The sequence below is a fragment of the Oncorhynchus mykiss genome, chromosome 17 (genome assembly GCF_013265735.2).
Source record: "Oncorhynchus mykiss isolate Arlee chromosome 17, USDA_OmykA_1.1, whole genome shotgun sequence".
In the NCBI taxonomy this organism is placed as follows: domain Eukaryota; kingdom Metazoa; phylum Chordata; class Actinopteri; order Salmoniformes; family Salmonidae; genus Oncorhynchus; species Oncorhynchus mykiss.
In genome coordinates, this window is record NC_048581.1 from 54469412 (window position 1) to 54480965 (window position 11554).

The following is an 11554-nucleotide window of genomic DNA, read 5'->3' on the forward strand; positions in this document are numbered from 1 at the left end:
AGGAACTATTGTATGTGATGTAGGGGACTTTTAATGTTTGTGCTTTTCTTTTAACTAATTTCTGTCTTCTATTCATGTGCTGTTCTAATAATCAATTTATGTGTTCATGCAAGTAGCTGACTGTACAAATCCTCACTTATCAGTAGCTGCAATTTGGCAGTACGTCCAGACCGTGTTTTGAAAACGAATGATAGATATCGTTTCAAGGTCTCAGTTTAGAGAGAAGCCTTGTGAGGTGTTGGTCTGTCACGTGTTGTGAAACAGTATTGGTCGGTCACAAGAATGAAACAAAACGGTATTGATTAATTATGCTATATCATAGCTGTATATTAGACAACTGCTGGGTCTGCCCAGGCATAGCTCCTGATTGACTTGTGTACTATTGTGCAATGAGTTGGTTGGAACCTTTCCAGCGCACTGACAATAAACAATGATTAATTTAAGATAGACTTTGAGAGTCCCTGTGTAAGAATTTCCATGACAATGACATTGATTTTAGAGATGGCAAATTGGCTTAGTCTCAGAGTGAGGAGGCTATAAAACTTAGCTGGCTTCATAAACATATTTTTGGGAATTCTGAAATGTATTGGAATAAATTACCAAACTATAAAACTAGCTAGCCAGCTAGTATGGGTAACTGTAGCTAGCTACATCAATAGCTTTAGGTGGGTTGTTTTTAAGGTCAACTTTAAGATTTTCACTAAGGACATTGCGTCTCCGATCAACACTCTCCCTCGCTTGGGCAAGAGACATTTAAGGAGCACTCGGATGTGACAATGTAAAACATCATTCAAGGGCTAAGTGCTGTCTACTTTGAGATTGGACCGCAGCCATTGTGTTGTGTGACAAAACTGTACACTTGAGTGGCCTTTTGTCCCCAGCACAAGGTGCACCTGTGTAATGATCATGTGTTTAATCTGCTTCTTCATATGCCACACATGTCAATTGGATGGATTACCTTGGCAAAGGAGAAATGCTCACTAACAGGGATGTAAACAAATTTGTGCACAAAATTTGAGATTGAAGCTTTTTCTGCATATGGAAAATGTCTAAGATTTTTTATTTCAGCTCTTGAAACATGGGACTAAACTTTACATGTTGCATTTATATTTTTGTTCCGTGTAATTAGCTAGCACAGTGTAGCTAGCTAGCAAAAAAAAACAGCTAGCCTAGTAATAAATGGTACACCAGTTCAACGCTTATGCCTTTCTTACCACATATAATTTACTTTGACTAATGAATTATAGATCATTGTTTCTACAGTTTGTTTATCAATCTAACGGTAACTTCAAAGTATGCCTGCTTCTGGTCGTCACATTTCTTTGTTGACACTGACAGCAGTAGCATAGTGCAGACTGGTTCTCTTGCCCCCATGGCTTAGTGGGCATGCACAGATTTAGATTCTTGAAGAATTTCTGTTTTATGATTGATTCCACACCAAGCTCAGTTTTGAAGTTCTCTCTAGCACTTAAGATGCAAGTTAAAGTATTATGAACTTTATTTAAGCAGGTAAATGATTGCCATAAGTTGTCACTGTGTGCATTGGATCTAACATGTACATAATGAAGAGAACTGAAAGTGTGTTGATACTGAAAGCAATACAGTTCAAATAAAGTAATTATCAGTCACACCAGTTTCCAGACTATCTTTAACATTATTCCATCACCAACCAACAAAATAGTAAATATAAAGCATATATCTTGTCTCTTCGACTGCCATTTTGGTCCGAGATACCTGAAAATAAAATAGAGATATTAATACTGATGTTCATTCAACTAGCAAAAAACAATATTACACATATACCAGGTAATCAAACATTAATTGAGGTGAGGCCTGCCCTGTACCTCCCGACATCCATCCAGTTATTGCACTACGTGATTGGTTGAGGAGACATCAGGTCAAAATCTGAGAGATTCCTGGCAACCCAAACTCCAGCTGCAAAAAGGCCCAGGTTGACCAGTAGGTTCCTAAATAAAAGACACATTAAACAATGAATTAATATAATTATATACAACAAAATGATCTTCATGAATAAAGTCACGGGAGACAATACAATAATTCATTACTTTACCGAGTTAGTTCCACGTTGACTCTTACAGTTTGTGTGTTGGGGGGTATTGTTATGGGGTTGCCCAACCCCACAACGTATCACAAAATGTGTCCCAAATATCACAAAAACATGTTCGTTCGAATTTGATGTTATGTTTGCAATGACTGCTGAGCAATTAGCTAAGGGGTGTTCATACCGGTATATCCAAGGGCAAAGCATGCACATGTTTAGCAAGATAGCTAGCTACAATGTGAATGTTTAATCATAACTACCTTCGAAAATCATTCCTATCTGTAGCGAACCGACATGCGGTACTGATCCATTCCCCGACACCACCAGACGGTGCCCCGACAGCCTTTTTTCCAGCTCCACTCATATTAGCTTTTTAGTGTGAGTGCTTGCCTTTCTGCTAAATAACGATTTCCCAGCGAGGGGAAGGATTGACATGTAACACCAATACGGAATGCTATGAAGTTGAAACTACGGTCGCCGATAGCAGCCAAACTCAGGTCGTTCAATGATGTCTTTATCTAAGATATTCATAGTCGTTTTTTGCGTTCCATAACAGAAAATGTCTGCAACACGGTACCGTCGGTTTTTGAAACTCTGCGAAGAATGGCCACGGGACGAATCAAAGAAAGGCCGTGATTTAGGAACGTTTCTAAGACAGAGAGTAGCCCTTGCCTTTCGTGAAGGTGAAAACACACAGGTAAAACGATTCCGCTTCATATGTCGGACGAGAACGCTAACCAATGTGGCTAGATAGCTTCAGGCTGAAGTTTAGCTAGCGTAGGATGGTGATGATAGGGCACCCATAGCTAGCGTAGGATGGTGATTGATGATAGGGCACCCGTGCATATCGACCTTGCAGTTACAGGCTAAACAAACATGTTTAGTAATGACAATCGCAACCTTTAGAGCTATAATCAAATGTTTTTCAATATATTGTATTGAGTTGTGAGACACGACAGTCCAAACAATCATTCAGTAGCACGGAGGGACTGGTTTACTTACGAAAGGCAAAAGGCATTATCTGTCATTTGAAAAGCCTTCTGCCACTGTTTGGTAAATTGAGGAATGGGGCTGAGGAAATGTAGCCTCACCTAAGATCAACATGATGGTTTTAAACATATTTCTTAACTTTAAATTAGTAATTTTCACACTTTGTATTTTGAAATTAAACAGCATGAAATCTTACAAAATGCCCTTATCTGTATGTGGATAGCTGCTAGATGTGGATATTGTATGGTCCCCCTATTAACTGTTCTGATCTTTCTTGACAGCTCTCGGATCCAGAGAAGTGTGATCAAATGTATGAAAGCTTGGCCCGGATTAACACTAACATATACAGAGAACGAGTAAGTATTCCCTTATATCCCTATTGATATTGTATTGGCTTTAATGTAGAGACTTTCATATCATAGCATAGGCCTAACCAACCCATAGGCCCAAATCCACAGCCAGGACCACTCAGTGATATATGTTCATTACTCGATACATTTGCTTCTTGCGGCAGCTATTAAAGAGCTTGGAATCAGCCAAGTGATGTCAGTCAGGGTTATCATCACCTTTCTCCTGTAATATCTGTTCACAGTTCCCCCGCACAAGAGACACCAGTTTTACAGGTGTCACAGTGGAAGAATGTAGAATGCTATTAGCAACAGGTATGGACACAATATCTCTACATATCCATTTTCCCAAGTATATCACTTTCTTTCTTTATGCTTGCAGCTATGTGAATATGACATTGTCTAGTTATTAGGTCTAGTTATGTTGCAATAAGTTATCCATCACAAGTAAAAATGCTTCTGTATTTATTTTGAGGACATACACACCTCCCTATTTCTTTTCAATACCAAATGTTCTATTAATAGTCCATGTCTTCTACTACTGTCAGTTTTAGACACATCAATGAAAAAGCATAGACTACTATATCAGTCATGATGTTGTCTCAAAAACAACACCTGTAGTGTTAATCGGGCTAATAGCACTATCTAGTGGACTTTGAGGATACCAGCATGTTCATAGAAGCTTTTTCCTTAGAGAGGAGAAACAGACTAGCACTCGCCTGGGGGCCCTCTGGCAGACTAGACACCCGCACTCTTTCAGCAGGAGGCTGGCACCCAGACTGCAAGAGAGCCAAAACAGCAAACTGGCACACAGGCTAAAGGAACTCCACAGGGTGTTCAGAAAATGCATGGTAATGGTTCTGATGTCTATAACCCCTCTCTTGTATCTTCCCCCTCACAGGTAGCATGCAGCAGATGGATGAAGAGAAGAAGGGCTTGTGGAAAACTCTCACAGAGCGTTTCTCCACCAAACCAGAAGATGTCACCCCTGAGAAGGTTCCTGAAAACAAGTAGCACTTGTGCTGTGTATCTTTCCTTTCCCATTCAGCCACTTTAGAAATAAAACGTTATTCTTATTTCTTTGGATCTCTTGTCATTTAAGCAGGGCCATTGTACCATACAGAAGAAACGGGGCATATAAAGTATGATGTTTTTTAATATGAACAGCATAATAGGCAAATGTAAATCAAATCTGATATACTTAAGGCTTTGCTGGCATGTACTTTCCTTGTAATAAGACAAGGAAATATCGGTATAATACAAAGCCATGGTAAGTTTCTTCAACAGAAATATTGGAATAAATTAAAGGGCATTGAAAAACATTTCTTAAATCTTGCAAAAGCCAAGCCCCAATTTCTTCATTGGTGATTAGGTTATGGGAGAAACCTTTATTTTATGTAAAAAAGCAAAAATGCAGTAGCACATCATCATTATACAAATTGTTTGGCCAATGGAGCTGGAACCAAGTACAGAAAATACCGTGTTGCCTACTCCTCCTTTTCATCCTCATCCGGGTTATCTCTCCATATGCAGTAGTTAAGGGAGGTGGCCAGGCACAGCCATGCAAGGTAGGGTGTCAGGAGCAGGCTGGCCGTGCGATTGACGGGATACCAGGATACCATGGTGGCTCCAACGGCACCAGTCAACATCACTATCTCTATGAGTGCCTGGGGGTGAGAGGACACAAAATTGATCATGTCGCACTCACAGCAGCAGAATGGAGGTGGTTTTTACAATGGAATGTGTCTATGGATCACCTATTGGAAAAAATTATATTCAGAGAAATTCTCATTTTGAGTGTACTGCTCCTCATTATCTCAACCTGAAGCCATGAGTCCTTTTGACCAGCCCACAACCATTGCATTATCTGAGAGCTCACCATTTTCAACTTGTGTGCTCCAAAGAAGATCGGAGTCCAGGCCCAGTTGAGAGCCAGCTGCAACCCATAGAAGCCCAAAGGTACCACAGCATCCTCAGTGAAACCCCCACACTCCTTCCACACCAGGTAGGAGCCATACCTATCAGGGTGATCATCAATGATAAAATGCTTTTCTGAATGAAGTGCATGAAGCTGATTTCCACCACATTCAGTTGGGAAACAGCATACTTTATGTAGAATCTAGATAGGTGTACAGTACCATATTGGTTGCAATTAAAATCGGATAATGGAAGGGGTTTAGAGGATTGTTTTCAAACTGGCAGAGTATGCTGTCTCACACTCACCCCATGCCTGTGTAGAGGGTGGTCCACACTATTGGGAACGCAGCATTAGGTGGACGCCATGACGGCTTGTTGAGAGTGGTGTACCAGGTTTTCACCTGCTTGCGTGTCACGTAGCCTCCATAGAGCCCCCCTAGATGAGGCAGGGCAGTCAAACCAAGCATAGGCAGCCACGACATGTCTGGAGAAGAGAGGGTGCTGCCTGTTAATGATTAACCAATTACATTGGTTAAACCTGTTAATTATTATTCTGTAGAATTTATTACACTTGTAGGCTATAATTTGATGGGACACACTCCTTTCAAGGCATTTTGCTCAGTGGGCGTGGGTTTCAAAGTGCAAGTACTGTCTGATGCGCGTCCACGTTCCAACGAGAACCCTCTGCCTGTTGTCTCGGTATCAGTCGTTTTAGCTAACATTACTTACACCACAGGTTTTCCAGTCCTTTCCCCTCCTGTCATTTGCAAAGTTATTTCTGGTCATTAAATTTTTTTTTATTAACCTTTATTTAACTAGGCAAGTCGGTTAAGAACAAATTCTTATTTACAATAACAGGTCTTGTGCCGAAAATCTCTCCCTGCCAGAATCCCCCCCTTCACGTAAACGCGCACGCACTCAATTCTTCATTGCTGCGAATTGCTTGCTAGTTGAGATTTCTGCTCTTCACCCCGTTGTCAGTTTAGCCTACATTTCACTGATCTTTGTAGCAGAAAGCATTTTTTATGTGTCCTTTGATCGCGGGGGAGGCACTAGTAATCTCTCATCTCTCCCAAAATTCGTCATCTCTCCCATGTCTTATTCGACTAGTAGTTGTTCTGAAATGTGTATTGCTTGCCTACATTTTACTCCCTCCTCTGTTTAATATAACACACATTCAATCATTATTCATTTCGGTTGCCTATCCTGACGTGAAGTTTGTTCTATAGAAAGTATTTGACTGATGTCTGTCACAAAGTATTTGACTGTAGTGACAAAATTAACGAAATTAGAACGGGGAGTACTTTGGCAAGGCCATGTTCTTTCCTGTCGAAATCCCCCTTTCTAATTTCCTTAATTTTGTGGCTAGAGTCAAATACTTTCTGTGGCACACACTACTGGTCAATATGAGCTACCACCATAAAAAATAAAAAAACGAAACGCAGTCTAACGTGATCATTGACAGCTGCCTTGACGGACACAAATAGAAAATGCTTTCTGCTACTAAGATCAGAGAAATAAAGGCTAAATTGACAACGGAGTGATGACAACAACTGCGTATGACACGGAGTAGGCTACAGGGAGTGGAATGAAGTAGCTGAAAAGAGACGGCAACCAGGCTACTCCGCCTGAGAGCTCATAAATAAATTAAACTATGGTGGGTTTATAGTTTAAATTTGCACTTTCATATTAGTGACGTTACATCGTTTTGCTTTATTTGAACTAACGATAGCTAGCTACCTAGTGGCTGAGTGTTGAACGCCAAGTGTTGGCTGCTAGCCAACAAATAACCTCAATATGCCGCTATCAATCCAATCTAGCTACTAAATTTACCAGAATTAAATATGAACTGATCATGACTAGACAATCTAATTTCACTGCCATGTGTTAGTCAACATGCAATAATACCTGTGGACTACTGTCAATCACTGAGATGCATTGCTGGCTTCATTAAAATCGTTTAATCTGATGCATTTTGTTGTCTTTTGTTTTATTTATTTGTTCGAAAGCATAACATGAGGCAAACTACCATGTAATCCTGGAGTGGAGGCATACACACCCAGTCTCACAACCTAGGGCGCGTTCGCAAATACACTGAGTGTGCCAGAGTGCAAGATAATCGAGGAATTTACGAACGCTCAACACCAGTTGAATATGGCAGGTGCCAGTAAACATCGGCAAAAAGCGTAATTAAATCATTGACCACATAACAATTACAGTCACCAACACTCTGGCTAATATGAAAACAGCATAACCAGCTCTGCTGGGGCGAGTAAAATGGTCAAAGTGAGTTTTTTTGTCTGGACAAACTAACCTACCGTAACCTGTTAGCTTGGTTGCTTGACTGCCTTAGTCTTTTCAAATTCAGAGCGTCCTGACCTCACAATCTGGCAATGCTCTGAACTGGCAAAGGGCCAGAGCTCACTGGCACTTCAGAATGAATTTACGAACACAACCTGTGTTCAAATAACCATACTAACATACTGCAACGACCCTTGGTTTAAAAGAGCGGATATCGACTCTGCCGCTTGAGCATGCTTTTGGGGCACAATCGACAGCGCGCTGGACTTCGGGCTAGGTCGAGACCTGCTTCTTGCCTGTTTCATTACAATACTGTATACTCCATAATGAGTATATACTGTAATGAAGCAGCAGGAATAGTATACATTAATTTTAGTACACTGTAAATGAACAGTATCATTTCAGTTGAACATTCATTACTCTGCGTTCTGGTACACTCAGACGAGAGTGCTCTGAAATCAAGAGTAACGTTAGATAGCCAGAGCGAATTTAGAAATGACCCGAATGTCCATTGAGATCGCTCGTCTATACCATAAACTAAGAATGACGGGAATAATTAAGTCAATAAACGTTGGGTAGTTAGCCTATAGTTAATATACTGGCACGTTTTATGCATAAGTGGCCAAGTAACATTTTCATTGGCATTTGTCATAATTAGTTAAAGCACTGAACTTGAATTCGCTCTTGTTGTACTCGGGCTGCATATTTTCCGCCATTTTCTTCAAATCTGAAAACGCCGTGAAGTCACGCCCATTTCCTGAAGAATTGCATTATGGGTCGTAAAGTATTAGCGTCCTCTGCGTGAAGACTTCATATTTTGGCGAATTTAGTACGACATCCGGGAACTTTTGGCATTCTAACTAAATCCATACTATGACCAATAAGCATGCTATATACTAAATTAACTTAACAAATAGTACGGTTAGTGTGGGTAGTATGAGTATTCAAACACAGCTCTAGTCTCATTAGGATTACTTTGCGTAAATTATCAACTTAAAAAAATGTGAAATTCGAATACTAAATAATTTAGTTAGCTTCTTTCGTTGTCTGCATGAAATAGCAAACATTCAGCGATTACATTGGTTTACTTAATCTTTGTAGCACCCTGATGAAACAGCAACATCCATTACTATAGTTCCGTTTAGCCAACCTGCTCTCTATTACTGCTTTTCGACTGTAACACCAGTGTTACACTAGTCTATACACCCTGATGTTATAAATTGTGTTTCCATAGCTATGACTGACAGTGGGGACTTGTGAAGAGAGAATCAACAATCTCTACATAATCAAAACAGTTGCTTTGTGAGACGGTGTTAACCTTAAAATGTGTACTGTAAACCCATGTTCATAGTTAGCCATTGTTTTGTTAATGTCTTCCGGAAAACCCCAGCGGCCTTGCCTTGGCCCCAAGTTAAAGCAGGTCCGCTGGAGTCATGGCCCAGTGAGACACAGGTGCTGGCCCGCGTAGATGGTAACACTACAGTCTGAGCCTTTTGGGTTAAACACTGGGGTAAAGCCTCATTGTACATGCACAGTGTGTTGAATAGTTTCCAAGATCCAGACATGAGTAAGGCTTGTTCTCAACACTGTGCACGCATATGTGCGCTGATATCTATAGCAAAGGTGTGTCCCATAATTTGATGTGCCTATTGCAACTTCAGAATTAAAATGACAGTTCAAACGGCTGAACTCTAAATGGTATAATACATTAAAAATATTGAATAATTGCTAATAGCCTATAGGCCTGCATGTAAAATTTATAAACTACAAACACTTTCCTGGAAACTAGTTTAGAGTAGGCCTATGTCAATTGCAAATCCATTTCCCTTTTAGGACCTAAAACAAAACGGTCGTTCAATCACATGATGTAAAAGGGCCGTGCGCATTCACTTCTCCTGGCAACACATCAACAAAGTTATAGTAGGCAAAAGGCTAGGCATATTAGGACAATTTCTCTGAAAAATAAATGGCATTATCAAGCTATATACGTTTCGTTTTAAATAAACACATGACACATAACGTAAATGCTTTACAAAGATCCCATTAATGCATCAGAAGAGGAAATTAAGACACATTTATCAAATACCAAACCATTCTAGCTACATTCTCCACTCTGTTCCGTTTATGATTATTGAACCTTATGGTTAATTTGCAACTTTGTAACAACTAACAAGTTAAATGGCAACATTGTCAAACTTGTGTCAATCGAATGTAACAATGCAGTCTTCTTACCTGCTTACCTGTTAGATAGATGAGTGCGATAGTTCGAGGATGTTGTTACACGGAGCTTGGTAGGCTACGGTTCGGGAAAGGTGAAATGAACAAATGAAATGGTGGCCTGACACCACCTTTCTAAAACATTCTGAAAAACGAAGATAAAATGTTTCTCTCAAGGATCGGGTTCTCTTATCATGCAGTTCTTGTTTAGGAGGACACTCCCAATGTGTTACAAAACCCTTCTATAACCACTAGTATGCTGCTAACAGCACAAAACGATGAACTACATTCGTATGATAATGACCGCATTTAAAAAAAAATCCAATGTGGATAATTCATTCAAAATATATTTAATCAATGGCCAACAAGAAAAGGCAATAAGTAATTTATGAAAAAAAAAATGTATGACCAATAATGAAAATGTACAATGTTGACACGGGTATGTTGAGAATATTGGTCTGGAGAGATAACTTGCCTTTCTACATGTCTACGCTAAAGTATGGTGGAAAATTATCCTTAGGGTCTTTACTAACCAAATATGGTTAGGTTTTTGAGGGGGACTATCTCACACAGCCTTCTGCTGGCTTTCACTCCGCCCCTCCATAGCCCCCAATGCAATATACTGTAATACTAGACTGTACGTGGGATAGATGTTGGCTTGTAGAGATAACTTTTCTACCTGTCTCAACTAAAGTGGGGTGGAAAATACTCAGTACGGTCTCTGCTAACCAAATATGTTTAGTTTTTGAGGGGGACTGTGTCGCATGGCCTGCTGCTGGTTTTTTACTCCGCCCCTTCATATCCCCAATTGCAATACATTGTAATAGTGTAGGCCTCATTGTAACTAAGCATTTGTTCTTATTAACTGACCTTCCTAGTTAAATAAAGGTTAAATAAATAAAACATGACTGTACATGGGGTACATATTGGGTTGTAGAGTAACAGTTACCCAGGTACTTGGGAAAAACGGCCCTTTTCTAAAAACAACATTTCACTAAATAACAAAAAAGTGTAAACTGTAGCCACTTATTTCCCTTCATAGTTTGTTTGCCTATGCATGTCCATCATCCACATAACATTTTTTTTAAATAAAAAACATTGCTTTTTGTGTCAGCAATTGGACATTGTTCTTAGGGGGGTAGCTACCCCACGTAATCCTACCAGTATTTGTGTAAATTTTCAAAATAGGTCAATTTATCCATTTATTTGTTCAATGGTGGTTGCAGTGCTGTAAAAAACAGTTGTACTGCACTATAGTGCTAAAAAGCCCCGGATATATTTGCAGCAGGACTCTTATTTAGAAAATACATTATCGACGATCGTGCTGCAGCATAATATCCTGCTGCTAAGAGAACGGTAATTCAATAACCTCTACCAGTCGTTCTATTGAGTAGAATCAATGCTGCGCAGAAGCTGCGCAAGCTTTCACTTTTTTTAAAGCCATACTCTGGAAGGTGTGGATACCATACCATCATCACAGAGTTGGCCTGGGGCCCATCAACAAAAACACTAACAATGAAGTAAATACGTATATGTAAGCTATTTGTTACGTGTGAATTGTGCTGTTTTGTGTTTTTTTTATTTAATCCGAATGCCACATGGTCTATCTAGGGGAGATAGTCATTCTATTCTATTCTACTTATATTCTATTACATTCTATCATATTTCATACATCACACCCAGGTACAGTTGAAGTTGGAAGTTTACCTACACTTAGGTC

General features: G+C 39.8%; 3 protein-coding genes across 6 annotated transcripts; 1 reads left to right on the plus strand and 2 right to left on the minus strand.

Moving 5' to 3' along the window:
* Positions 1–1035: 1035 nt before the first annotated feature.
* On the minus strand, positions 1036–2451 carry tomm6 (translocase of outer mitochondrial membrane 6 homolog (yeast)). Its single transcript, XM_021568853.2, has 3 exons — positions 2323–2451; positions 1845–1967; positions 1036–1734 (listed from the first exon to the last, which is right to left on the minus strand). Exons 1-2 carry the CDS (start codon positions 2424–2426, stop codon positions 1871–1873), a joined length of 201 nt encoding a protein of 66 aa, XP_021424528.1. The 5' UTR covers positions 2427–2451; the 3' UTR covers positions 1036–1734; positions 1845–1870.
* A 96-nt stretch (positions 2452–2547) lies between these two features.
* Positions 2548–4475, plus strand: LOC110494110 (ubiquinol-cytochrome-c reductase complex assembly factor 2). The gene is made up of 4 exons (XM_021568852.1): positions 2548–2759; positions 3334–3408; positions 3645–3714; positions 4301–4475. The coding sequence occupies exons 1-4, from the start codon at positions 2622–2624 to the stop codon at positions 4411–4413; spliced, it is 396 nt and encodes a 131-aa protein (XP_021424527.1). The 5' UTR covers positions 2548–2621; the 3' UTR covers positions 4414–4475.
* A 62-nt stretch (positions 4476–4537) lies between these two features.
* On the minus strand, positions 4538–10234 carry tspo (translocator protein). Of its 4 annotated transcripts, none has more exons than NM_001124626.1 (4): positions 9858–10067; positions 5623–5800; positions 5279–5417; positions 4538–5066 (listed from the first exon to the last, which is right to left on the minus strand). In NM_001124626.1, the coding sequence occupies exons 2-4, from the start codon at positions 5796–5798 to the stop codon at positions 4887–4889; spliced, it is 495 nt and encodes a 164-aa protein (NP_001118098.1). In that variant the 5' UTR covers positions 5799–5800; positions 9858–10067; the 3' UTR covers positions 4538–4886. The 4 variants fall into 4 exon arrangements, with proteins under 4 accessions (NP_001118098.1, XP_021423086.1, XP_036803783.1 ...); XM_021567411.2 differs by having other exon boundaries at positions 4540–5066; positions 9850–10234; XM_036947888.1 differs by lacking the exon at positions 9858–10067 and adding an exon at positions 8290–8348 and having other exon boundaries at positions 4540–5066.
* Positions 10235–11554: the final 1320 nt, after the last annotated feature.